Here is a 27,726-nt window from a genome sequence, read left to right on the forward strand (position 1 = left end):
GATTGATTGATTGATTGATTGACAGCTCAGCCAGGCTGGGGGGCTGAGGGTGGGGCACTGTCTCACCAGAAGCAAGGCCTGACTCATCCTCAGCCACCCATGCCCCAGCACTGGTTTGAGACACTCATCTTACCCAGCCTCTGACAACCACCCAGTGTCTCAGGACAATACACCAGAACCACTGCACTGGGACCTTTCCTCTCCTGCTCCAATCTAGAAGGTAGGGAAGAATGGAAAAAAGGAGAAAGCTTGCTGAAACTCCTGGAAGGGGCAGCTGCTGTTTAGAAATATAGTTAATATCCCTGTATGAAGTTCATTCCCCCCAGCACCTCTTGACTCCAAAAACCACAGGACAATCAGGCTCTGAGGGATGCAGCAATCTTTCAGCACCCAAGGAGTCAAGCAGATCATCCATGATTCCCAGTATGTCCTTGGAGGCAACACTTTCCTTGTGTGAAGTTTAACATTATCTAATTTACACAACTATTTTTGCTACTGAACTTGTCAGCTGGGTGTGGTTCCCAGGGTCCCTTTGTCTTGAGCCTGATCTTTATTTTGGAATAAATAACAAGAATTAGGGAGAAGGCTGACAGGGTATCAGCTTCTTCTTGGGCACTGCTTGGAAGCCCACCACTTCCCATTCACTCCAAGTACTTCTATCACATGTTGGAGCAGAGAGAGGGATCAGTTTCCCCCCTCCAACAACTTTAATCTTTTCATGCAACAGTATGAAACAGTATGGTTAAGGCTAGAGTCCTTTACCATGTGCTTTCTCTTCAGAAAGCTTTATTTCATTTCCCTAGTAAAATATTCAGAAAATCTCTGACCTTGTAACTTAATTAATTTTGTTGCAGGGTGTGGAATTATCACCTTCAGCTCTGTGGTATGACATGCTAATTCCTTAACAAAAGGGCAGGGCTGAGTGTGAGTGTCCAAGGTCACATAATGATTATGAAATCAATAATGACAAATCAACCACATGCTAAAGAATTTCTTTGTGCTGTTGGAATGAAAATGGTTTGGAGCGTGGCTATGCACACCTACATGCTACTCTGCATAGAATCTTTGACTTCTATATGTGAGTCACTACTTAGGCACATTACAAATTTTTGATTGAACATTTTGATTGGGAAAACCCACAGCATTATTGTGGATTTTATGCAGTGCAAATGCTTCTTTTACTAGGTACTTGCCTGGAAACATAAGTTGTTCAACATAAAAAAGCAAGAAAGCTCTGTTTCATTTTTGTTCCTCCTACTCTTATAATTCTCTCATTTTTTTATAAAGCCTTCCAGTAATGTATTTCTTTGGAAGCTTAAAAACAGAGACATCACAGTGGAAAAGAATCTTTAACTAGAGGCTTTTGAGAGGCAGAACAAAGTAACAGAAGGATGAATATCAGTCTTTCTTGACTGGAAGCAAATAAAACCCTCGTGACAATCTCTCTGCCATGCTTTGCCACTCATAGTAGCAAGGAGAACAGTCCTTAACAAAGTACATCTTTTTGTTGAAAATGTAGAAGACAAATACTGAGCAGAGTGCATAGTATGCCAGTGATTCACCTTCCTCTCTCATGTATGTATTCTTTTTTCCATACTGCTCTTCTGTTCACTTTCCCCCCACCCAAAACTCCTTAGGCATTGAACTCTCATTTACTCAAAATGCCAAATTCCTATGAAGGAGAAGCCATTATCCTCTCTTTTACCAACTACAAGGAAAATTAAATCTAGGTGCCTGAACTAAAACACAGCATTGATTTCTGTAAAAAAATAAAAATGGAACTTGCCCTTTGTGTTTTGGCTGCTGCAAATCACCTGGAATAAGCCAAGTGCTGTACAGGTTGCATGGGACACCTGGAGGTGAGCTCATCCCAACACCTGCTCAGAACAGGTTCAGGTGTGTCAGATTGCTCAGTGCCTTGTTCCTATCAAATTTGGAATGCCCCCAAGGATGAAAATCCCACATCCTCTCTGGAGCCCTGTCCCAGCATCTGAATATCTCGCCGGAGGAGTCATTTTTCCTCATATCTAACCTTGACTTCTCTTGTTACTACTTGTGGCCTTGCTGCTGCTCCTCCAGGATGACTCTGGGTCCTTTTCCCCTCAGCTTTCCAAAGCTGGTTAACTGTAGGCAGCAATGAGATCCCTCCCTTCACTCTTTCCAGGATGAAGACGCTTCTTCTCCTCCCTCACACCCCATGGCACGGTCCCCCAGCAGCTTGGTGGCCCTGCACCTCCAAGGCCGGGCCCACCCGGTGTGTCCTCTGCCAGCAAGGCCACAAGTGGCTGTGGCAGTCCCGCTGTGCCCTCAGGAGCGCTGAGAGCGCAGAATCGCTTCCCTCAGGCCGCTGGCCCGAGCTCCCGCTGCGGGCTCGGTGCGGGCTCGGTAACCGGCTGCCTTTGCTGTGAGGACGCAGTGCAGGCACAGCCTGAGCCGGGCACTCTGGCCAGCCTCTGCAGGGCCGCTTGCTGCACACTGGGCACCCTGTGCCTGCTGATTTAGCACAGGGCTGCTCCTGCTAAGAGCTGGACTTGGTCAATTTGCAGCTGCACGCTCAGGCAATAGGTGGCACTGATGGACGATGTACTTTGGGCTGTCCCCGAGAAAACGTCACTGCGGAAGAGAAAGCCCGAGAGGAGACACCGCGATTGTGTCCTCACTCGGAGCAGCGGCCACGCAAGGACCAGCAGACATGTGGCGGGACGTCCTTCCAAACGCCTGGTGAGATCTCCTGGGCACGGGGAGGTGGGACTGCAGACTGGGCAACCTGGGGCTGGGGGAGAAAGCCCCGGGAGGGTCACCAGGGCATGGGAGGGTGGGAGCAGGCAGCTGAGCTCTCCTGAGCGTGAGTGCGGAGGAGGCGTTGGTCCCTGAGCCTGGTTCTGTGTGCCTCAGAGAGCTGATTTGGGACAGGCTTGCTGGGCTGGCAGCGTGGGCTTGTGCTGCTGCCTTGGTGTCTGGTGTCACACCTCTGCTCACCTCGGGATGTAAGTGCAGGGGGACATTGCCACCTGCTGCATAAGCGATGTGTTCTTAGGAGCCCCGCTCTTCCATGCCTGGAAGTGATTTAAGGAAAAAAAAATCACACATAGGGTGTCTCAGCAAATGTTACCAAATTGCCTTGAAGGCTACTGGGATATCCAGTACAGGCTCCAGGTTTTGCATTTCAGACAGCAGAGGAAACAATTCTAGGTGGTAAAAACACCCAGAGGACTTGGTTTTTCATGGATTAGCAACTCTTCTTCTTTGGTATTTGTTTTGGTTTGTTTTCTCAATGTACTATAACTATTATACTAAAGAACTCCCTAACGTGGCTGCGTTCCACGAGGCAGAGTAACAAGACTTCCTTCTATTGTTGCCAAATTTAAGACTGTGCTTTTGTACCAGAATCTACTAAGCTTAAAGGGAACCTAGGGGGATCCTTTTTTTTCTCTAGCAGGCAGGAGACACCTAAAGGCTTGACACTCAGACAGGAGTAGCGATAAGTTGCAAAGGCACAGAAATCATTAAACCCTGAACCGGGAAGGGTCCCACAAGCCACTGCTGGTGCCAGCCCTGCAGCACGATCAGCGCCACATGGCTGGCAGCAGAATAACCCTGGAGCTCGGAATTGCCCTGCTGAGGCTGTGCACCTATTGCAACACTGCAGGCAAAGTAAACGATTTTCTTGGCTGAGGTTACACAGCTGCTCACAGGATGAAACACTACAAGGACACCCATGCAATTGTTTACTATCTTTTGTCTCAATTGTGCTGAAGGAGGGAATATTATGGCAACAAATTATCTAGCTAAAGCATAGCCCAGAAACACTGTCTCTGTACAGAGGCAGTGCTTTGGGAGCCCCTCTCTGCCCATCCTATCCGAAGAGGAGAAAAATAATGGCAGATGTTGCCAGGTGGCTAATCAGCTTGTGTTCTCATCCCTGAGCAATGAGTGGTGCTGGCAGGGCACATTCTTTGCACCATCCGCAATGGAATGGGACACGGGACAACAATATCAGACTGTAAGGATCTTTCTGTTTTTCCCCCTTTTATAGGGAGAGCATCTTGTCCCGGATCAGGTGAGTGGAAGAGCTGTTCTGTTCTGTGTTCTCCTCTTTTAGTTAGTGCCCTGACTGGGGCACAGCATCATCCCTTTCCTACTCTGGCTGACAACAGCAACAAAATTGTTACTCACAGCCCCCTTGCAGACTCTTGCAGGAGCCCCAGACACCTCCACTATTGCCCAAGGGGAGCTGGAGGACTCGAAACACAAGTCAGAGGGATAGGAAGGTGCACGACATTTGGGATTGTGTGTCTGTCAACTCCAGCTCTGGAAACTTAGTTCCCGCACCTCAAGTCTGGGACCTTGTTCTTTAGAACAGAAACAGGGGCACCAGCAGACACTCCTTACTTGACAGCTATGGGAGAGAGCCAGAATTACCCTAAGAGATTATTGAATCTGTAGGGGAGCTCTGTATGAAGCACTGGCAAGTAGAGCATGTCCAGCACATCCAGCTCCCTTCAGCAGCTGAAGACTTTTGTCTCTCCTCCTGCTCCTCAATCTACTCTGCCCATGCAGTTTTTAGCCCTGGACAAGTCCAGCTGCTACTCTCTCATTCACTGCAGTATCTGCCTCAAAGTAGATTGGCCAGTATCCTATTGAACTTTGTCTCCCGGGCATTGTGCTTCATAAAGAAAGGGACAAGGAAGACTCGTGATCAGCAACTCCTGATCAGCAAAGACTTGAAACCCCTAAGAAGCCTTGGTAGATGGAACCCTGCTCCAAATCTTACCTTTGATCTTCAAAAATAACAGAAATGCCCAATCCTTGCTGACTACCTGGCATTTGTAGGCATTTGTTCCTCCTCAGTGCCCATGGATGTGCAAACCAGCCTCAGCCTAAGTCCCTTTGACACTGCTGTTGTTGAACACAAGCAATTTTGTGCCTCTGCAGGTCTTTTGAATATTCTCAGAAGAATGCAGTCCTGGTCCCTGCGGCTGCCCTGGGGGTTGGAGGGATGCTGCTTTACTGGCTCAGATCTGGACACAAGATAAAGACTATTGACATGGGTGATGGGTGGTGGGGCTCAGGTGAAAGGCCCCTCAAAACAAAAGAAGATGCAAGCATCCGTCCCTTCAAGATTGAAACATCTGACAAAGAAATCGAGGTACTGCTGGCTGGGGGGTAAGGAGGTGCACAAAGCTGCCAGGGGGAGGCAGTTCCATCACCCACCTCACTGCTTTGAGGTGATGCCTTGGGGTGACAGCAGGCACTTCCATGTGCCAGGGCAGCTACCCAACTCCATTACAGGATGCTCTGGCTCACCATTCCTTATGAAGGAGATTGGAGCTCTATTCCATTGCAGTGTCCCCTGAAGACTTTCTGAGACAACAGCCCTGCTGTGCAAGCTGGGGCTTTTCCTGCAGAAAGGTCACACTTTGAGCAGCACACCTTGACAGTGGGTCTGTGGATTCTGGAGCAGGGCAGGAGGGCATTGGGAAGCAGTAGGGCAGGATTGAGGGGCTTCCACAGAGGAAAGGGTTGTAAGGCTGAAGAGGAATGGCATCTTGACTGGGTCGTAGCTCCTCTATCCCTGCATACCTGTCTCTAATTATCTGACCAAGTATCAGCCAGCAGATCAGGGTGAGATTCTTATTCTCCCAGCCAGCAGTGCTGCCAATCACCTAGTGCCAAAAATCCTGAAGTGAGTTAGCAGCAAGCCAAGAGTAGCACCCAGTACTCCTGGGTGCCAATGGGGAACTTGTAACCTGTAGAAAATTGTATTCCCCATAAAAACAATTCAGGAGGTCATGTAGAGCATGGCACTTCTTCAGGAGGGCTTGTGGTGTCCCAGAGAGCAGTACAAAAGCCAACAGAGCCAGGAGAGCCTGTCTGTGCCTGCCTGGCACAGGGCACATGCCAGCAGCTGGCCAGCCTGGCAAGAAGGGCTCCCTTCCACAGGATCTGCACCAGCGCCTGGATCGGTTCCGCTTCACACCGCACGTGGAAGGAGCCGCTTTCCACTATGGCTTCAACTCCACCTACCTGCGGAAGGTGGTGGCCTACTGGAGGAATCAGTTTGACTGGCGCAAGCAAGTGGACGTGCTGAACAAATACCCCCACTTCCACACCACCATCGAAGGTGAGGTTGGCACAGCTCTCACTCAGAAATGCACAGCAAGAAGGGGGAGATGTAAGAAGTGGCAGTATTTGAGATAACCTATGCATAACAGCTTAGTGACATCAGTGAAATTCAGCTAGTGGAGGCTCTATTATAATAAACTTCTAGGGATTAAGACCATTACACAGTGGGAGTAAGATTAGATGTGCTTCAAGATGGGCTTCATCTGGCTCTGAACCTGTGCTAATTAATGATGATGTGCTCTTCAGCTATTGCCTTGAAGTCTCCTCTGGAAACTGCAAAATTTAGCCAGACTGAGGCTGGAATATCCCTCCCCACCACCCAGTCGTCTACCCAGGAGAGCTTAGCCAGACTTTACGTGAACAATCTCTAGATTAGACTTCCATTGTGCTGTTTTTCATGTTTCTCTTTTAACTACTGTAATGTTTTTGCATGTTTCTTACCCACATTATGCTATTCATTCAAATGCAACTCTACTGGTATACTCTGAGTTCAGTTTCTCAGAAGATGGATGCTGTTCTCCAGTGACCCCAATATCTAGGGCTGGGGTCAATATCTCTGTCTGTATGTAAAAGATGAGACAACAGATACTATGCCAGGTATTCTGCCCCAGATACTAATTACAGTTTTGCCACCCTCCTACAGAATCCAGAGCAGAAACCATGATGATCCCAGAACTTTAACTTTTCTTTCTTGAATGTGTGGCAGGGATTGATATCCATTTCATCCATGTGAAGCCATCCTATGTTCCTCATGGTCAAGCTGTTCGACCTCTGCTGTTGGTCCATGGCTGGCCCGGCTCCTTCTATGAGTTCTACAAGATCATCCCTCTGCTCACAGAGCCAGCCAAGCATGGCCTGAATGAGGGTGATGTGGTGTTTGAGGTCATCTGCCCCTCCATCCCAGGATATGGCTTCTCAGAGGCCCCTCACCAGAAAGGTAAGCAATGAAAAGGCTCTGTTGGAATTGCAGTTTTTGCAGTAAAACCTCAACCATTCCTGGCAGCCATGAGCACTGCAGTCTATGAATGCAGATGCCTGGTTCTTCACTAAGGCCCATGTGACTGAAGCACTGGAGCTGGCTGCAGAGACTTACAACACAATTGCAACTAGAATTCAGGTTTGATTTTGCTTTCCACTGAATTTCTTTCATCTTGTGTTCACCTGCCTTCCAAGGAGTGAGGCAGAGCAGCATTGCACACTGTCCCTTCCCACAGCTCCACACACAAGGGCCTCTCTCAGGTCACAGTCTTTGGCCAGGGGAGGAACAAACAGGTCACCTGTGTTTCTCTTTACCTACAGGGTTTGACTCCATAGCAACTGCTCGGATATTTCATAAACTGATGAACAGATTGGGCTTCAGGGAATACTACATACAGGGAGGAGACTGGGGATCTCGCATTACCACAAACATGGCTCAGATGCTGCCACAGTAAGTAGCAAAGGAAATCAGTGCAGGAAAGCTGCCTCCAGTTCCTACCCTACCTTCTGGCTCCATAGTCCTACTTCCTCTTTGTCCTGCTTCTCATCCCCTTCTGCTTTGTTTCCTTCAGGAACAGCCCCATACTCAATTGCATTCAGATGCTTTGTATTTTTTTTTTCATCACAATTAACCTGAAGGGCTTTGTGTATTTGATTCAGTCTAGTGTTTACCTCACAGCTGCAGTCAGACTTGTATTTTAGAAAAACTTGGAGACAAACAATTTTCTGATTTAACCCTCTATTCCTTAACTTATTTTTAGATCTGTGAAAGGGCTGCATGTGAATCTTGTTTTCATCTCCAGACAAAGTTTGGGAAGGATGATCTGTACAATGCTTGGGGCTTATGTCCCATGGCTTGTAGGCTTCACTAGGGAAGATGCTCGACGTTTCTACCCTTTCATGCAGAAGAACGTGTATGAAGTCCTGCAAGAGTCTGGATACCTGCACATCCAAGCCACCAAGCCAGACACTGCAGGTAATGTACCTTCTCTGTATCCCTGTGACCATGGCACACTAACCACTCATGGTACATGAAAACAAAGGCCAGCCAGATTTGAGAAGCAATGAGTTCTGGTGACTGAGTACAAGACCCATGTGGACAATGAGTTCATGGGGATGAGAATTGTGTAAAATGGAGTTCAAAGAAACCACTCAAAGATGGAAATTTCAAGTATAACTTTTCAAGGTCTTTTAAATAGCATGCCACTTATCTTGGGAATGAACCCCTTTCCAAAGGATCTCTCAAAAGTAGAACATAGGGTCCTGAATCTGAAGCTTCAAGAAGTAAATAAGGCTGAAAACAAAAACAAAAAACCAAAAGCAACAACAAAAAAGTAAAAACAAACCACAAAAAAAACCCAAACAAAACCAAGCAAGAATGGACAATGTGAAAGTTGCAGAAAGGCAGACAATCACCTGAAAACCCAGAATGTTGACATCCTGGGGCCAGTGGATAAGGACTATATAGAAAGATATGACCATTTCATAATGTTCATAATGCTTAAAGAATTCTTTGTATCAGTCCTCACTAGACAGGATTCTGGGCTGTTCCTTTATAAATAATAATCCCTAATCAGGAAAGGAAGCAGAGCTGTCTCTGGTTAGTGTCAGATTTGGAGACCAGAGAACAGGCCCCCAGCCCAGCAATGCACCAAAGGAGAAGCTCAAACCAGAATGCCAACAAATGCCTAGACTATTGCTTGAAGTGATCAGAAACCCAAAGAAATAAAAGGAGATAATATACCAGGTGGGAAGCAGTTGTGGTGGTGGTGTTTCAGGTTGCTTGAGTGCTTTTAAGGGCCAAAAAGTTAAGGTATCCACAGGAAAAGTGAAGATGAGTGTGTCCAGTCTCTGATCAGGAATTTGACAGAATTGTTTAAACAAGGAGAATTGATTTACAGGGGATAATATCACAGGCAAATAATGCTTCCAGAATCAGAGCTCTGGCAGAATCAAACAACTGTAGATCCACTAATAGAACTTATATAATTTCCAAAAATATTTTGTTGAGACTCCTCCCCCAGCATTCTTAAGATATTGAACTGCTTTAAGAAAAAGATTAAAACTAATCAACATAAGAACCCAACCACAGGAATAAATCAGCAAGTTCCAGGAAAGGGAGAGAACCACAAAAGTCTCTGCTGACACCTATACCCTACAACAAGATCCTAACTTTTCTATGAATCAAAGTTAATAATTAGATATAAAACTGACAGCTATCCAAGCTTTAGTTTATAAGTGACTGGTTGATAAAACAAGCTGATAAAAACTGATATCAACAAAGTTCAAAGCAGTTTAAGTGGAGGAAAAAAATCCCAGTGGGTTAAAGTTTGGCTGCTGCCATATGAGAGAATCCATGAGTCAAGGGTAGTGCTCTCAAAAATCAGCTGGTTCAAAGACTAAGGCAATTTTGCACACTATTAAAAAAAATACAAAAAACAAAACAAAACCCCCCCAAAAAAAGAAAAAAAAAAAAAAAAAGCAGCAAAACCACAGAATCCATGATATTCTGAACCTGTTGCATTCCTGAGAGTCCTGTTTCATTGATATATTTTAGAATAAGAAGAATACATCCCTTTCTAAGCAGGGTAGTACTCCCAAATATTTCATTTGAAACTTCTTTTCAGAGTGTCATCTCTTCACATCTCAATTTGCTCCTTCTGCCACACATCACCAAGAAGACAATGGGACTTCCTTAGCTCTCAGCTTATTTTGTATAGGAATTATCTGAATCTGTAGTACCCTCAGTTACAGCCAGAATTCCTCTGCAGGGAATTTGTCACAAATAAAGTACTGTAAGGGATAAATAAATAGACTCTCTACTGAATTCTCTAGAAAACTCTGAACATTGCATGAAAGTACAGTTTAACTTGCACTGAAGTATTGCAATGCCAGGCAACTGCAGCAGCTCTTCTCCTCAATTAGGTTGTGGACTGAATGACTCCCCAGTGGGGCTTGCTGCATATATCTTGGAGAAATTCTCAACCTGGACAGACAAATCATTTCGGCATCAAGATGATGGAGGCTTGGAAAGGTAAGAAAACAGATGCTATTCCATGAGAAGTCTCATTGAAGGAATGACTGCTAAGAAGTAATATAAGAATACAGATAACATACTGGCCTGTCAAAGGTGAAATTTAAGGATGAAAGTCTGACATGACAAGCAGTAGCTTACACTTATAGCAGACTGCCTGCACATGACTGCTTCCACACCAGGCAGCTTTGCTCTGGACACACAGGTGCCAAACCATTTTCTGCTTGAAAATAAGTGGAGATTAAGAGGGACAACAGTTCTCCAGGGCATGAGCTCAGTATAGAGCACTGAGGAACAGCTTCCAGTTTTATTTCTTCCTCTCTCTCACTCTCAACAGCAAATACTCTCTTGATGAGCTTTTGACCAATGTGATGATTTATTGGGTGACATCCTCCATCGTGCCCTCAATGCGATACTACAAAGAAAACTTCTCCAAGGATCCTTATCTAGGTGCTCATAACAGGTAATTATGTGGCAAGTTGCAGGGCAGATTTGCAAATGAGGTTGAAACATTTGCCTGTATCAACAGTTAGATCACTTACAACAGCAAATTGATTTAGTTCTAAGAAAAATAAAACTCCAAATTCTTAGTTGCTTTCGATAAAAAATATAGTCAAGATTCACTTTTCTTTTGCACCTATAAGGAACACAAGGTAGCTTGCAGTCAAGACAATACAAAAGACTTTTAAAAGCACTAAGTACAGCTTTGTGTTGAAAACACAAGTCTATACACTTGATCACCAAACAAATATTGCTTGTAGCTCAGTTGAGTAAAATCAAAACAGAAGATCAGGAGCACATCTAAGAGAAAAGTCAAATTAGGAAGGCTATTGCTTGCTGGAGGACAAGAGTTAAGCACAAACCTGGAGTAGGCAGCTGGAGAGCAGTACTTGAAACCCAGCACCTTGTGATATTAACATTAGCTGGTACATTAACATGATTCTAGGAGAAGCTGAGCAGAAAAATGTTGCTGAGCAGATTTCTCCAATAACTGATCATCTAAACAAATGGGGAAGTCTTTCCTTGTGGACTGAACCAGCTCACCTTTCCTCTCCAAAGTCATTTGTTATGCATTTGGGACCAAATTCTAAAGCAAACAGGAGCTGGCTCCTTTCTCAAAGGGGTGTGCTATCTTGTCATGTAGCTCAACACTGCAGCTTACAAAAGTTAAACTCAAAGATGGGAAACATCAAGATCAACCTCTGTGCAAAGTTGGCTCTACTTTACACCTCTACAGGTATAATCTTCTTAAACTCAATGATACCTAAACATAAATGAAGCTCATCTGCAGGGTGCAGATGATCAAGTGTGCTGCACAAAGTGGGGAAATTTCTCCAGCTGAATGTGTTACCAGAGAGAGTTTTTTATAGACATCCCCCAGGCCTTGTCTCATCAATGCAATTAACTTCTGTCTTCCAGGGTTGGTGTATATGTTCCCACAGGGATTGCAGCTTTTCCTCAGGAGATTGTGCATGTACCACGTCTCTGGGCAAAGGATGTCTACAAGAACATCATCACTTACACCTACATGCCACGTGGAGGGCATTTTGCTGCCTTTGAGGAACCAAGGCTTCTGGCACAAGACATCATACAGTTTGTCCAAAAAGTGGAACAGCTGTGAGCCTGCAGCTGAAATACACACACACAATGGAAGCAAGTTGTTCTACCAGTAGCAGACCTTTAAATTTGATTTGGTTAATTCCTCAAAATAATCACATATAGAAACCAGCATTTTATTTTTATAGTAATTACACCATTGATTTTTTAAATCAGGTTCTACCTGCTTTCATAAGAAAAAATAAAACAAAAAATCCAAAAAGCATCTTGTTTTTTTTCATTTCCAGCACCATATAATTTCTGCATTCATAGTTCAAGTATAATAGAATATGTAAACAGTTTATTGCAGTAACATTGCACTCATCAGAGGAAGAGAGGTGAAGGGAAATGGTCAAGGCTTCTGTTTAAAAGCTTCTTTAAACACTTGGGCACCTTAAATACACCTTACAAGCAGCTTTGGTGGAAGCATAAAGGGCTTTGATCTCCTGAGCACAAACACTCCTACATTCAAGTTATATTTACTTCAAGAGACCTGGGATTTCATATTCAAGTGGGCATCTGCATATCAGGCAATTTTTTTCCCCTACAACTAGCTTAAGAAGCAGCTACTGCATGTTGTAAACAGATATTAATGTATGATAGATCAGAGAGTATTCTAGTGTTCTTCACGCTCAAAAATATCAAATTAAGTTCCTACTATTCTATCATCTCATTCATCCCAAAAGGTCAGAGTTAAAATGCACACCAAGTATAGGGGGTTACTTCAATCTTTACCCTCTTCAGCAAAGCAGTTTTACCATCCCATTGTGCATTTTTGACTCAAAACAGCAAGTACCCTCACATGAACCAGTAGGTTCATGTTTCTCTTGAAATGGGATGGAGTTATTTGAAGCTACTGAAAGCTCATTACACCACAGATAACTGCCCAGCTGACTGAAGACAACTCCAGCAGATACCTAGTTCTAACACACTGCTCTCAGGGCTTCTCTCTCTGTCCTGTTCTGCAGGAACAGCCCAGAAGAACAGGCTCAAGTTCTGATTCTAAGTGACACAATCTGACTAAGAAAAGGAATTTGGCAGGCACTAAACTTGATCACATTCCCTTGGCTTCTATGCATTTCAGAAACATTGAAATATAACTTTCTTCCTCAAGTGAGAGCAATCTTCCATTATTGGGACAGCACTTCTAAATTGCTCTGAAGAGGGTTAGCAAAGAAACTGTTTACTTTTAATCTCATATCTAACCAATTGTCAGGGCTGTTAGGCCTCCACTGTGCCTGCCTCTTTCAATCTCCAAGGCAGCACTAGCTACAAGATTTTTCACTTGCTGAAAAGTCTTACTGTGGAATGTTACAGAACAGAAAGTGAGTCATGGGGAAGGGTAATTTTATCAAATAGATGGACAAACACTTGAGTACTCAAGTAGGGCACACACCATGGCAGCTGTGCCTGTTGCTTGCAAGGTTACCAGGGGGCCCCCGGACAAGGCTCCACCCAGCTCCTTGGCAGCTCCAGGCCTTTGCAGAAGAACTGCCTTGATCATGCCCCATTCCTTACTAGCTGGAAATAAATCCCTTTTCTGCAACAATATTACTTCTGTGTCCTGCTCCACTTTTGCCCTCTGGTTTTCTTGCTATGGGGAGCGTTTTAAGGACTGCAGATGGCTTTCCTTCCAGAGTTATTTGGCAGGAAGTAACTTCACTGAAGATAGCTTATGGGCAGCATGGCAAAGACAGGATCAGAAAATGATCATATTAAAAGTCAGGTGGAGATTGCATGTGACCAGCCTTTTCCAGTTCAGCAAGCAAAAAGCAGGGGAGTTTTAACCCTTAAAAAATTAATTCATTCCATGTCACAGATCAGGTCCCTAAAGAATCACTGGACCTGTGTGCAACTAGGGTTTAAAGTGGATTTGCCTTCAACAGCTCAGGAAATCAGGACAATAGATGAGCACAGAAAGCTACAGGAAGTTAGTAGACACCATAAAGAAAAAATTCATACAGACATGGTTCAAAAAATACATGGTTGCATTTGCTAAAGTAAGACCTAAAGAATAATAAAAAAAAAGGTAATCAATATTCCAACTAAATTTCCACGGAAAGCATTCATTCACTAATGCCTTTGAGGGTCACTGGTGCTTGGAACCAGACATAATCCTCCCATGCAGGTGCAGTGTGCTGTGGAGGTGAGGCACTAACATGGAGGTCTCCATCACAGGACAACTTGACAGTCAGCTTCCTCCCTCGGGTCGGCACTTGGTAGTTGAGCTTGGGCCGGAACCACTCAACACCACAGTCACGGTGCCCCTGCACCAGCACAAGAGTGCCTGTGACAGGGAGAGCCTTAAGTTCGCTGAAGACATCAGCCACAAAGAGCTGGTGAAAGAGCTGGCGAACACAGGGCGCGGTCTGGAGGCTCTCTTCAGCAGCGCCCTCGCAGAACCCTTCCAAGTTCAGCTCATAGAGCTCCTTGGGGTTCATGACGTTGCCACCAAGTAGGAAAAGAACCCGAGGAACCAGCGTCAGACTAAACATGACTTCCAGGTGCTGGAACAATCCCTCCAGTTCCATCAGCAGCTGCTGGCACTTTCTGCTTGCCAAACCCAAGGAGAGTGGCTTCCCGATTCCATCTGCATCCTGGAAAACAAAAATTCAATTAGTACATTTAGTTATGAACACGTATTTGTTCTAACATACTCTGCAGAAAGCATGGCCCATCCCAGAGAGTCAAGGAACAAGAAAGAGGTGTGTGGTCATTTTGAGAGCTATAGATAGCCACATCAGGAAGATGCACACCTTCCCTCCACATCAGGAGATACAAAAGGAACACAAAAGCACAATCCATAACTACTCAGCTTGAATCTGAACCACACTACTAATGAAATCCATCAGGAATTAGAAGCCCATATTTCAAAGATCAGCCATTACTCTGAAATCACTTAGTTTTTTTGGCTTTTTTTTTTTTTTTTTTTTTTTGCTTAGAGGTTTTCGTGTAACAAACACAGCAGCAACACGCTTTGAGCGGAAAGCGGGAAACGATCAATTAAGAGCAATCTATCGACACCTTCGGCAGCCTGAACTTAACTCGTTTTAAAAGAAGAGGTAATGTTTAGGGATATAACCACAACAAGCGCTTTACTTTAAAAGCGACGACACGTTACCGTGCGAGTCACCGAGCGAGAAGAGAAAGTCGCAAGCAAAACCCCAACGCCACGGCCCCCCCAATCCCCGGCCCGGGGCCCACCTCCGAGCACGGGGATGACCCACGGCCTCACCTGGGCCGCCCGCCGACAGAAGTACGCGAGCTGCTCGTAGGGCAGCGGCAGCTGGTTCCGCTGGTGCAGGACGTGCTTCAGGAGCTCGCAGGCGAAGCGGTAGCCGCTGCCCCGGCACACGGCTCCCGGGAACGCCACGGCCACGGCGGGGCTGCCCAGCACCGACCGGTCTCCCTGGGGCCTCATGCCGCCGCGATCAGGGCCCGCCAGCACCGAGGAACGAGGAAACAACACCACGCCCCCCCAACGGCCGGCCGGGTTTAAATGCCGCCGCCGCCGCGGAGCCTCACGGGAGGCGCGCACGGGCCGAGCCGCGCGCCCTCCGGCGGCGGAGGCGGAGACGCCGCGATTGGTGGGCGCGGTAGGAGGCGGGGTCTCCGCTTAGCCCCGCCCCTCCGCTCCGATCCCGATGTGGTCCCGGGGCCGCCCGGCCGAGGCCGTGCCGGGAGCTGCGGCTCTTTCTTGCAGGGCTTTCCGGGGAGTGCTGCAGGAAGCGGCTTCGCTATCCTCCGCCCCGCTGCCGGTAGCCCTGGCGGCTCCGGTGTCTTGCGGAGGGGCTGCGTTCGCGCCGCCGCGGGGAGGCGGAGGCGGCGAGCGTGCAGGGAGTGCCCGTGTTTGGAAACATTGCGCCCGCCGCCCCATTGGGTGCCGCCTTCCGTGCACGGCGAGTGGAGGGCGGGACGGCGAGAGGAGCCGCTCCGAGGCTGCTTTGGAGGAACCGCGGGCACGGAGGATGTCAGCTGTACACAAACAGTGATCCAGCGTCGCCCACCCCAGGGCGTGCGGCGGGAAAAGAGAAGGCGCGGTGGCCGTGGAACTGGAGACCGGGAATACACTTACTGAAGGAATGTAGCACACAGATCTTTTGCTGTTGCGGCCGCCCCCCCCTTTGAATCGTAATGCGTCCTTTGGGATCGCTCTCTATTGGGCCTCTGGGTAGTCATGAGGTACCTCCAGTGCCAAACAGCTTACAAAGTGCCCCAATTTCCCGAAGCCAGTTTGACTGATCGCTCGATGTAAATAACCAGGGAACCCGGGGCTGCGAACTGAAGAGGGCTAATCCCGGCGAGCGGGGCCCGGGGAGCGGCGGCATTCCGCGCGTTGTCGGCCGCGGCCGACAGGCGGCGCCCTCTCCCTTGGACTCCAACTCCCATCTGCCCCCGCGGATGGAACCCGCACGGGAACGAGCGGGTCGCGCCGCCGAGCACGCCGGGAGGTGTAGTTTCGAGTGGGCGGTGCGCGGGGCGTTCTCGGCGTTGTAGGCGGGCGGGACTCGCTTTCCCGGGGCGCCGCGCGGCGGTCGGTGACGCCGGAGCCGGGCCGGCGGGGCCGAGCGGGGAGCGGAGCGGAGCGGGCGCTGGAACGGGGCGGCGGGGCCGCGGTGTCCGCCATGGACTCCCGGGTGTCGGAGCTGTTCGGGGGCTGCTGTCGACCGGCGGGCGGCGGGGCAGGGGCAGCGCTGCGCGGACGCGGGGGGCCCGCGCCTGGCGGCGGCGGCGGCTCGAAGACGAAAAAGAAGAACGGGCGGAGCCGCGGAGTGAAGGCCAACAACCCCCCGTACCTGCCGCCCGAGGTGAGCTCCGGCGGCCGCTGCGTCCCGTCCGCCGCGGAGGGACGCGAGCAGGCCCGGGGGCGGGAGCGGCCGGAGGGCCGGTGGCACCCCAGAGCGGGTCGGTACCGCGGCCGGACCCCGCAGGGTGAGGGGCGGGTCTGGCCGCAGGTGCCGGGGCCGTGCCGGGATCGGGCTGACAGCAGCCGTAGGAGCGGTGCTGCAGCTCCGGCCCCGGGAGCCGTGTGCCCGCTGCCCCGCGCTGTGCTCCGGGCCGTGCTCGCGCCCCCGGTGCCAGCGAATTCCCTGCGGGATCCGCCGGACCCCTGGCACTGCCTGGCGTCTGTCTGTGGGCTCGCCTGCGATCGAAAGAGCTCCGAAAATAAAGCTGTGCTCGCCTTGTAGTTCCAGACATCCCATTTGCATCTCTCTTTCCCCGAGAGATGATCTGGTGGGTCTGAGCCCCTTTCCAGCTGCCAGACGGGTTCTGGTGACTCCCTTCGCAGCTAATTTGACAGCTGTTTCCTTACTTAGGGCTGCAGATGATGTGGACAGAGGGTGAGGCACTTGTCTCTTGCACCAGGAAGAAGTGGCATTGGCAGTACGTGGGTGTGCGCTCAGCTGGGGCAGTTGTCACCACTCTCATAGAGCTGTCACTGTGGGGAGAGTTACATCGGCTCGGACTCCATTGCTCGGCCCCAGTCAGGGAGCTTTCTGTAAAATATATAATAGCCTGTGTTGGGAGGGAGCATTTCCTCCACAAGGCAGGTATGGGACTCTTGGGAAGATGGGGAAACAGCACTTTGCTACTGTTAGATCTCCTTATGTAGTGCCCTGCAGCCACAGTTTAATTCTTGTTCCTTTCAGCTGGAGGCTGGACAGTCCCCTGTGGTTTCCACACAGCTTCCTGTTTCTGCCTACCCGGTGCAGAGTGTGTCCCAGCAAGTCTAGGCTTGTTGCTTTTCTAGTCTCAAGTGCCTTGGAGAAGACCCATTCCTTTATTTAGATGACAGTACAGTAAGGGAATGGGTTTTTTCTTAGAACTGGAAAGCTGGTAGATGACAAGAGAGGAAAACCTGCTACAAGTACTTTTTTCTCACGGCGCAGCTCTGCTGCCAGAGAACTGAGCTGAGAATTGAGAACTTGTTTTTGGCCTTTTGCCACTGTAAGCACCGCTGTGGTTAAGAGCTGAGCTGGAAGGCAAGGAGAGGGCTGTTGCTTCTCCTGACATGCAAATAGGTGTCCAGAGGAAAAGGAAGTGCTTACTGTTGCCAGCCCCATTTAGACTGTCAGAGTATGTGGCTTCCTGCGGGCTCCAGCCCTTTCATAGTGGTCCTTATACTGAATCAATGGGGAAATTACATAAATATTGTATATCTACTTGTAAAATGAGATATTCTCTTTGGAAAACTGGAGCCTGTTTTGGTTGAAGTGAGCTTGGTGGGTACCTGGGCCTTTCTGTTACAATCCCATCTGGCTTCAGCCTTTCCTGAGAAAGTACTTCTGATCATATTGTGTACAGATGGTCCCAATCAAGTCTGGTTCTCCAGAACTCTCTGGCCAGTGACTAGCTGGCAGAGGAGTCATTACCTTTCTTTTTTATGTCTGTAGTCCTTCCTTGTAGAGAGAAGATACATAAGGACATAAAAAGGAGTCAGTGGAAAACTAATTGAGTGAAGGAGAGTATCACTGAGCAGGAGAGGAAGTAGAAGCTTTTGTTCTCAAGCCCCTGTTTCTGTGCACATTGGATGGATGGAAGCTGCTGGATAGGGTGGGAGTGGGATGCTATGGCTGGCATTTTGTGGGTCGTGGATGGATGAGGGGAGAGACTTTAAATCATATGCTGGCTTGTGCCTTTTTGAAGCTGGAACTCTCTCTCTCTGTGCGACTGTTAGGCTGGCCCTATTCTTTACTGTCCAGAAAAAAATTCCCCCCCAGACAGTATTACCCATGTGCTCCACTCTAGTTTTGTCCTCTGGTGTTCATGATGTAGGATGCAAACAGCACAAACAAACCATAAGGGATGTTATAGTTGAGTGTAGGAATGAATGGCAGAAGGCTGGGGGGACCTAACACAGTTTCTTTCTGCCACTTTCCCTCTCTTCGAAATCCTTAGCACCAGCTTCAGAATATATGGGCAGCTGGGGCCTGTAGAAGTCCCTGTGGGCACAGCATCTAACTCTTCTGTCTTGTTTCATTCTCTGACCAGGCAGAAGATGGGAACATCGAGTACAAGGTGAGTCTTTTGAGCTTGCTGAAGGAGGTCTTCCTCCTAGAGGGCTATTTTACAGTGAGTAACTTCACTAAAGACAGCCTATGGGTAACATGGCCAAGGAAAGGACAGAAAAGTGGACACTGTGCTAAGGAACTACCATTGATCTTCTGTGTCTCTGTGCCAAGCTTTAGTATGCTGAGCTGGAAAAGTTTGATCTCAGTACTCATCTTTAGGAATTTCTTCTAGTATATGATGCCTGCTGTATTTTTTTATTTGAGAGAGATGCAGATATTCATGAAAATGGTTTGCCAGTTTTCTTGTGGCCGCTCTGCTATTTGCATTTACTGGCTCCCGGATCACAGACTGGTCCAAGAGTGCTGTGTTTAACCCTGCAGCAGGCAGGGTACAGATCCCTTTGTCACGAGGTGGGGAAGTTCTGCCATATGTTTGTACCTTTGTGAAACCCCTTCTCACCTCTCCCATGGCTTCTGTTCAGACACTAATACAGGCAGTGCTTTCTAGGGGTGGGTCAGAGTTGGGAGCATCGCTTCATGGAATTGGGCAATGAGATTGCCTCTGCATCCAGGCTGTGACTAGAACTAGCCCTCTGTTAAACAGCTGAAGCTGGTGAACCCCTCGCAGTACCGCTTTGAGCACCTGGTGACACAGATGAAGTGGCGGCTGCAGGAGGGCCGAGGTGAGGCCGTCTATCAGATCGGTGTGGAGGACAACGGGCTGCTGGTGGGCCTCTCGGAGGAGGAGATGCGAGCCTCGCTCAAGACACTGCGCCGCATGGCGGAGAAGTACGTGCTTCCTTTCGTCTGCAGGGCCCACGAGCTTGAGCAGCCTCTGGTAGAGAGGCTCCCTCCCTAGAGTCCCCTGAGAGCTGGCAGCTCCATCCTACAAAGCCCCTGTATGACTGGTATTCATTCAGTCCAGAGGCTCTGGAAACATGAGGAAAGTTATAGGGCTTTTGTCTGGAAGCTTGAGGCTCCTTCCCTGCTATCCCCATCCTTCATCCTATTCACTTTGTCAGCTGTTGTTGTAGAGATGCAAGAGATGTCAAGTACAAATGTGTCTCACTCCTTCCTTCTGTCTTTGTGGCAGGGTTGGGGCTGACATTACGGTGCTGCGGGAGAGAGAGGTCGATTACGACAGCGATGTTCCAAGGAAGATAACGGAGGTGCTTGTCCGAAAAGTGCCTGACAACCAGCAGGTAGGGACCTGTGATTTGGCTGTCTTCTCCTCCTGGGGACCTAGAAGCTTTGTATGAGCAGCTTCCATTTGAGATGGGAGCCCAAACCCTAGAGGCACTTTGTCATAGGTTTGCCCATAGCAGATGCTTTGAAGGGCTGCCAGATGATAAGGTTTCTTATCTCCAAGATTGTTGATTGAGGCAGACGTCATTGTGGGAGATTGTCTGGATCAGAGGTGAAAAATTATTTTGCTTTTGTGTCAGGGATTCTGATGCAGACCTGTGTGCAAACAAGGAAGGATTTAGAGGTCTGCTGCAGCAGATGGCCTTTTTTGTGGTATCAAAGGCTGATATGTCATGTCTCAACCCTAGAAAGTGTATAATGACTTCTGGGCAGTGGTTTGCTGGGAGCAGGAGCAGATGTCCCTGATGTAGGGAAGCTCTCTGAGCTGCATCTCCACTGCCCATTAGTGCTCATGCACTCAGCACAACAATGGTTAAGATTAATGATTTCTTTGTTCTTTTTCCTGTAGTTCTTAGACCTTCGAGTAGCTGTCCTAGGAAATGTGGACTCAGGGAAGTCAACACTGTTGGGTGTCCTAACGCAAGGAGAGCTGGACAACGGGCGGGGCAGAGCACGCCTCAACCTCTTCCGACATCTCCATGAAATCCAGTCAGGAAGAACATCTAGCATCAGCTTTGAGATCCTCGGCTTCAACAGCAAAGGAGAGGTAAGAGAGTGGGTTGCTGAACTCAGCTGGAAGATAATAGGATTACCATCCTGTTAGAACTGTGAGTGGGACAGGAGGGAAGAGAGGTGGCACAGTTCTGTGTCCCTTAAGCTGAACCTGAGTGTTGGTTTTCCGTTTGCAACACTGATTCTTGCAGCCATGGTGGATGATCTCTACTTAGTAATTCTGACATCAAAGTGGATAGATAAGAGCTGGGTTTTCTTTACTCGCCTGCTTGGGCTGCCTCTCTCACAAGCTTCTTATCCCTTTAGGTGGTAAATTACAGTGACTCCCGGACAGCAGAAGAGATCTGTGAGAGTTCTTCCAAAATGATCACTTTCATTGATCTGGCTGGCCACCACAAGTATTTGAAAACCACCATCTTCGGCCTCACTAGCTACTGCCCAGACTTTGCCATGCTGGTGGTTAGTGCCAACACTGGCATTGGTGAGTGTTGCCCTGCCTGCATGGATTGACTGCAACATGTGAAGAGGCATGGAGAATGGGGGGAATGGGTCCTTGGCAGCTGTGAATGGTTGTCAGACAAGTTTATTAATTTGTAAGCTTCTACTGATATCTTGTAAGCCAATGTCTATGAGTGCCTGGGAGGGGAGTAGATCTGGGATCCTCTTACCAGCTGTAGACCACATTAAACTGTACCCTGGACAGAGGGGCTTTGTTTGGGATATGAAGCTGTCTTTCTCAGAAAAGAAAACAACTTTGACATGTTCTTAGGGGTGCTGAATCCCAAAGTCTTGTAAAAAGGCATCTGGAGTTCTCCCACATCTATCTCTTGACATTTTTGTGACTGTTCTCTGGCAAACTTTGGCCAAAGAATGAAAACCACTGCATCTTTCTGAAGTAGACAGATCAGTCACAAAATTTCTTGGTGGTTTTTATTTTTCTGTACTGATGTTTGGTTTTGTTTAAAATAATAACTGTGCTTTTTTGATACACGATGACCTAAGCAGTTGCAATGAAATCTCTAGAGTGGGCCTGTGGGAGAACCAGGAGACACAGCTATGAGCATAAACAAGCTACAGCACTGACTGCTGCTGCACCTACACTCTCTCTTGTCCCTGCAGCGGGCACAACACGAGAGCACTTGGGCTTGGCCATGGCCCTCAAGGTCCCCTTCTTCATTGTCATCAGCAAAGTCGACTTGTGTTCAAAAGCCACCGTGGAACGGACAGTGAAGCAGCTGGAGCGAATCCTGAAGCAGCCAGGCTGTAACAAGCTCCCCCTGCTTGTGAACTCAGACGACGATGCTGTTACAGCAGCACAACAGTTTGCACAATCTCCCAAGTAAGGGACCATTCCTTTCTTCTGCCTGTTGGGAACAGACAATTCAGACTGGGCTGCCATGCAGAGCTGGGGAAGGGTGAACACGTGGGAGGTGACTTCATCTTGAACATCTCTGCTTCTTGTCAACTGTCCTACCTTTGCGTTCTCCAAGAAGGCATTTTCCACTCCCAGACTTTTTTCTGGGCTCTGGTAGCAAAGGCTGCATTAGAGTTACTTCTTCATGAGAAAAATGTGTTGACAAGGGATTGGTGCCTCGACCAAACATTGAGGCAAGGGTTACCATGGAGTTGTACCTAGCCTTCCTGCTTTAGCCACTTACTGGTGTAGTATCCATATTCTTATGTAGATCTCAGTAGATTCAGAATCCCAGAAACTCTCTGGAGCTGTGCTGTGGCCTTCTACTTATTTCTGTCTATTTGTGTCTGACAGCATCACCCCCATCTTCACACTGTCCAGTGTTTCTGGGGAGAACTTGGATCTCTTGAAAGTCTTCCTCAACATCCTCCCTCCATTGACCAACAGTAAAGAGCAGGAAGAATTAATGCAGCAACTTACAGAATTTCAGGTGGGTAAGGGTAGTTTGTTTCGAGTTCTGATACTGGATTCATTGCTGTGCCATGGGAGAGACATTTAGGAAATTTGGACACCAATTCATGTGGTGAATTCCTGGTCTATTGAGGTACATTTAAAAAAGTATTTGGTTCTTGAAAAAAAAGCCTGATAGGCTGGATCTGTCCTAACCATGAAATGTCTGTCTCAAGAATAAGATAATTTGTCTGCTATTTAAAAGGCAGAGGTTTATTCCTCTAATGGGAAGGTTGTGGGAGTTGGTGAAGCTCTGTGACGATGTCTGATGACCAGCAGAGAGATCACCTCCTTTCATACAAGGGTCAAGCTCTTTGTTCTCATTCTGGAGTCCTATTTCATAGTTGTCCATCTGAGCAGCTTATTCTTGTTGCCTTTCTGCAGGTTGATGAAATTTATACGGTGCCAGAGGTGGGGACTGTTGTGGGAGGAACTCTGTCAAGGTAAGTGAGCCTAGGCAGGTATTTGTGGATGTGAATGGGTGCTGGAGTTCCCACAAGGTTAGTCACCTGCTGCAGAAGTGGAAGCTGCGTGAGGCTCACTCCTGACTGAGCTAAGTGAGAGTTGAGCCCTGCAGGGTGTTGGGAAGTGACATGAGCAGACCATTGGTGGCAAGCAGACAGTCTGCTTTAAAGTTGCTGGACTAGGATTGTGTCCTGAAATATGCTGAAAGAAGGCATGCTGGAATCTAGAGTCGGCAGAGGTTAGGCATGATCCCAAGGAGTTGCTTTCTTCCTTCCTCAGGTAGGGGGAGGAAATGTAAAAGGTAGATTCTCTGATTCCAGCAGGGGTTAACTGCAAACTACCCCATGAAAAGGCAGCTGTCCCTCCATGTGCCAGAGCTATCAGAACAGCTTGGCTACCAGCACATCCACAGTGAATGAATGTCATCTGAAGTCTCTCCACCAGAAACTAAGCAGTGTGGCAGAGCACTGGGGGTGCAATGGCCCCTGTCTGCACCTGGGATTCTTGAGAGTGATAGTGTGGCTCTCACTCCTGCTGTAAGAAATCCTGGTTCTCAGCAGCTTTGTGTCCCTGTCAGTTGGTCCAGGGTAAGAGTCCAAGGACTTGGCCCTGGCGAATTTGTTCAGGTTAGTCTTGGAGGGTGAAATGTGGGATTAACTGTGTCCTGCTCTTCTTGCCTGGGCAGTGGGATCTGCCGAGAAGGGGAGAACTTGGTGGTGGGTCCCACCGACGATGGGAAGTTCCTGCGGCTGAAGGTGTGCAGTATCCAGCGGAACCGCTCTGCGTGCCGCGTGCTGCGGGCAGGGCAGGCAGCCACCCTGGCCCTCGGGCCCTTCGACCGCTCCCTGCTGCGCAAGGTTAGTCCTGCTGCTGCCAGCTTGTTCACTGCTCCAGTGAGCAGGGCTGGAGGCTTCCCATTGGTAGGGTGGGAATGAAGTAGAAATGATTGTTGGAAACTTGCTGGAAGGGGAGGAAATGGCCAGGTTACAAAGTACAGTGAGTACAAGGCTGAGAGTGGGATGCAAGCCCGAGTCAGAGAGTAGAGGTATATTTGTGGTTTTGGGGGCTGTTCAGAGGCAAGTGGACTGGCCCTAACTGGTCCTGGGTTGATCTGCAGGGCATGGTTATGGTGAGCCCAGAAATGAACCCCACCATCTGCTCAGTGTTTGAAGCCGAGATTGTGCTGTTATTCCATGCCACAACTTTCCGGAAGGGGTTTCAGGTGACGGTGCACGTGGGGAATGTGCGACAGACGGCTATCGTGGAGAAGATCCATGGAAAGGTAGGCCAGGGGAAAAAAGGGGAGGAAGGTGGACCTTCCTGTGGGGTTTATTGGGATTCCACCATGCCCTCTAGTAAAGCTGGGGGCTGCTGGCATTTTGAGTAGCTGTGTCCCTTCCTAGGGGCAGATTCTAGCCCTTTATCATGCTCATTTGGTTGCTTTTCCTCTAGACATGTTAAAGAAGAGAGGTGAACTCTCCGTTCTTCAGAGCTTGTGTCTTCCTGTCTCTTCTTATGTATACAGTAATGGGAAGGGCTCAAACCATGAAGTCTGAAGAAGGCTGCTCATTTGCCTCACCTTCTTACCATCCACATGCACCTCTTCCTGTGTTGATCAGTTTGGGAGATGGGTCTAAGCTCTCCTATTTTCTTTTTCAGGACAAGCTGCGGACAGGAGAGAAGGCAGTTGTCTGTTTCAGGTTCATCAAGCATCCTGAATACTTGAAGATTGGAGCCAAACTGCTTTTCCGTGAAGGAGTCACCAAAGGCATTGGGCATGTCACTGACCTCCAAGCCATCACCACCAAAGAAAACGGCCTGGAGGAGTCCCTGGGGCCTGGACAGCTGAGCTTCTGACTACCAGTAGGTCAGAGAAATCTCCACTCACCAGCACCTGGGGAGAAGGCTGGAAGCTCCTGTGGCTTGCTGAGCAATGCCTGGAGCTGCTGCTGTCCCGTTCTAGTGTGGATGTCCCTCCTCTACACTGTGAGATGGAGCATGGGAGAGTTTCTTGCGTTCAGTGCTGTACGTGGGACAAGTTAGACATGTTCTCCACGTCGCCTGCAGCTTTCATTACCCTGCCCTCCTTCAGAATAGATCAGAGGTACCTGCAGACCTGGGCAAGCAAGTTTTGGCTTTGTTTACTGTTTGAAAATTGCTGGTTGGGAGGTGCAGTGCACATGAAGACAAGCAGTGAAGGGATGTTTTTCCATCTCTGACACAAGGTCTGGTCCCATTTCTGCTCTCTGAGCACTGGGTTGATAACAGTGTTCTCTCAAGTCATCCTTCAGCACATCCTTCTAGGCAGGGGATGGAAGAGGCCATGTTACCCACAGCGGGCTTGGCTGAACCTCAGAATGCTTTCAGGACACTTTTTAACCGTTTGAATCTTGGTTGGCTTTAATCTGCTGTGTGTCCATTTGTGCATTGGTTTTGCGTTACTCCAATCTGAGTGTCTTACTGTTGGACAGATGTCCTCTTCCCCACTCACATGTAAACATTTCTTCAGCATCCTCTTTCTGACTCGCAGGAAGCTGTGGCTGCTCTGAGTGGGACAGCCTCCTGACATAATATCATGAAGACAGAGTTTGTACTTGAATCTGTTCATTGCAGCAGGTGGACAGGAGGCCGTTCTGTGGAGCAGAGCAGGGTCTGGGCCTGTGCTGGAGCGAGCAGGTTGTTTCCATGGATGTCCACCTGAAGGTGCCATCTGCATTTTGGTAGCAGTGATTTGCAGCGGGCTCCCTGGTGTGGCTGTTCCTAGCCCACCTTGTTCCTCACATGCTTGCCTTAATGTGTGAGGACAGGCTGCATTACCTACACAAAACCAGGTAACTTCTATTGTGACAGTGGCACGATTTTTATTTCTCTCGGAGCAAGAATTCCTTTATTTCCATTGCCACTGGCATTTGTTGTCAGAAGAAAGCTGATGTTGCCAGCAAGGACTCTGCACATAGAGTGGAGCACAGGTCTCTCGCTCTGTCATGCAGCTCTGCTGTGTAGCCTGGAAGGTGCAGCAGGATCTGTAAAGCTGTACATAAGCTTTTGGTTTTATTGTTGACTGTTAGACCAAATGTGTCTGCTGTGAGCAAAAGGCCTTCAGCAAGCCCAGCTGGTTGGTGTGGTGTCCTGCTAGCCATGACTGAAGAGAAGAGCAAGGGCCTGGGATAGCACTTGGACACCCAAGCAGCCCTTCTGCCATCCTGTGAGCAGGTTCTGCTGCTGGGCTGCTGGCACAGGTACTGCTGTGGGGCTGTGCAGGGCCGTGGGCCTCTGCGCTGGGCAAGGCCATGGGCAGGAAGGTGGGAGCTGCACCCTGCCAAGAGCATGCTGAGCTGGGGGGAAGCCTGTCAAGTGGTGGAATAAATGAAGGGAAGGCACCTTAAGACTTGCAGGAGTGACCTGTCCATTGGAGGGAAACACCGGATCCAGCTGAAAACTGCTGCATCCCCAGAAGAGAGAAAGGAGATGCTGGCTCAGGGACACTGCTCAGGCAGGGTCCCTTTTTTTTTCCTATTCTGGCCGTGTGGGTCTTTGCACCAACGCCTGCAAGAAGGACAGGCCCCAGCTGCCAGCAGGCTCTTCCCTTTGGTGCTAGTGGGTCACAAAGAAAGCTGCCTGGGTGTGGGGGACTCCAGCTCTTTGCAGCAGCACTGGTATTTTCTGCCCCAAAGGGGGGTGCTGTGACCTTTTCTGAAACAGCTGATGGCTGGTCTCACCTCATCCCTGCCATCTGTGGCATGACTGTTCTTGGTGCCATGCTCTTAATTGCTGTTTTGTTGTCTTGAATTTTTCTAATGCTGGGGATTGTCCCTGTTCTCCAAGCATCTATATAAATGTACAGAATAAAGATGTTTTATTGAGCTTGCTGGCTGAGTTGTACAATGAGTGAGGGTGGAGCTGGGCTCCTACCCTGCTGCCCTTGGAGCTGGGTCACAGTTGGAGCTGGCTACCCTTCACCCATTCCTAAGCTTCCTGTGTTGAGCCCTATAAATACCGCGGCGTGGTGTGGAAAGAATGCACGCGCTCCTGTTTACAATCTTGCGCTCCCGGCTTATCTGAGTAAGCCTGGCTGTGCAGCCTGGGGTGACAGGCAGCCACGTCACCCTGAGCACAGCACTTTGGGCTGCTGTGGGCGGAACAGGCTGCGGTGAGAGCCTCCTCACAGTCATAAATTCCCCCAGAGCCTAATTAAAGAGATGCTTTCTAGGGCACACAGCTAACCAGTGATTTGTTTTTAAAATAGCTTCGACCTTATCATGGGGTTCATGACTGCCTGGTCTCCATGAGAACAGGTTGTTCCCTTGGGACAAGTAGGTTTCCCTATGGAGATGACTTGTGACCAAAAGGATTTGCCTCTTCTCAACTTGTTTTTGTGTCAGATAGTGGCATCTGCAGCGTCCAGTCCTGCCAGACACTTAGGAAATGAGATGTGCCACTGTCACAGGATGAGGCAATCCTGCCAGACTGGTTGCTGTTTCTCTTCACGTGAAGACTTTGGGAAACTTGTCACTTTGCAATGTTAGGACTATCATTAGTGGGAGTGACTCCATAATTCCTTCATCTACTGATTGCCAGAGCTGCACACACCAGAATGAGCTTCTTCTTGAAATCTCATGACTGTATTGTCAAGTATTAGACTCCACTGATGGTAATGTAGCAGCATCCCAGCACAGACTGTCTGCTGGAAGGAGACAGCAGCTCAACAGCTG

At 48.6% G+C, this 27,726-nt stretch overlaps 3 protein-coding genes across 5 annotated transcripts; 2 read left to right on the forward strand and 1 right to left on the reverse strand.

The window, feature by feature from the left end:
- Positions 1-2,559: 2,559 nt before the first annotated feature.
- On the forward strand, positions 2,560-11,926 carry LOC306816968 (epoxide hydrolase 1-like). 2 transcript variants are annotated; one of them, XM_079333460.1, is made up of 10 exons: positions 2,560-2,721; positions 4,037-4,060; positions 4,936-5,149; positions 5,944-6,124; positions 6,833-7,063; positions 7,426-7,555; positions 7,866-8,080; positions 10,030-10,138; positions 10,476-10,601; positions 11,558-11,926. In XM_079333460.1, exons 1-10 carry the CDS (start codon positions 2,582-2,584, stop codon positions 11,757-11,759), a joined length of 1,572 nt encoding a protein of 523 aa, XP_079189586.1. In that variant the 5' UTR covers positions 2,560-2,581; the 3' UTR covers positions 11,760-11,926. The 2 variants fall into 2 exon arrangements, with proteins under 2 accessions (XP_079189586.1, XP_079189587.1); XM_079333461.1 differs by lacking the exon at positions 4,037-4,060 and having other exon boundaries at positions 2,609-2,745.
- On the reverse strand, positions 11,814-15,283 carry MAD2L1BP (MAD2L1 binding protein). Its single transcript, XM_079333494.1, has 2 exons — positions 14,970-15,283; positions 11,814-14,331 (listed from the first exon to the last, which is right to left on the reverse strand). The coding sequence occupies exons 1-2, from the start codon at positions 15,153-15,155 to the stop codon at positions 13,801-13,803; spliced, it is 717 nt and encodes a 238-aa protein (XP_079189620.1). The 5' UTR covers positions 15,156-15,283; the 3' UTR covers positions 11,814-13,800.
- Positions 15,284-16,220: 937 nt separating this feature from the next.
- On the forward strand, positions 16,221-26,878 carry GTPBP2 (GTP binding protein 2). 2 transcript variants are annotated; one of them, XM_079333459.1, is made up of 13 exons: positions 16,221-16,542; positions 18,728-18,754; positions 19,352-19,536; positions 19,841-19,949; positions 20,462-20,659; positions 20,932-21,106; positions 21,745-21,964; positions 22,394-22,529; positions 22,934-22,992; positions 23,700-23,871; positions 24,132-24,296; positions 24,674-24,881; positions 24,978-26,878. In XM_079333459.1, exons 1-12 carry the CDS (start codon positions 16,360-16,362, stop codon positions 24,869-24,871), a joined length of 1,827 nt encoding a protein of 608 aa, XP_079189585.1. In that variant the 5' UTR covers positions 16,221-16,359; the 3' UTR covers positions 24,872-24,881; positions 24,978-26,878. The 2 variants fall into 2 exon arrangements, with proteins under 2 accessions (XP_079189585.1, XP_079189584.1); XM_079333458.1 differs by having other exon boundaries at positions 24,674-26,878.
- Positions 26,879-27,726: the final 848 nt, after the last annotated feature.

The sequence above is a fragment of the Erithacus rubecula genome (genome assembly GCF_903797595.1).
Source record: "Erithacus rubecula genome assembly, chromosome: 2".
Taxonomy (NCBI): Eukaryota; Metazoa; Chordata; class Aves; order Passeriformes; family Muscicapidae; genus Erithacus; species Erithacus rubecula.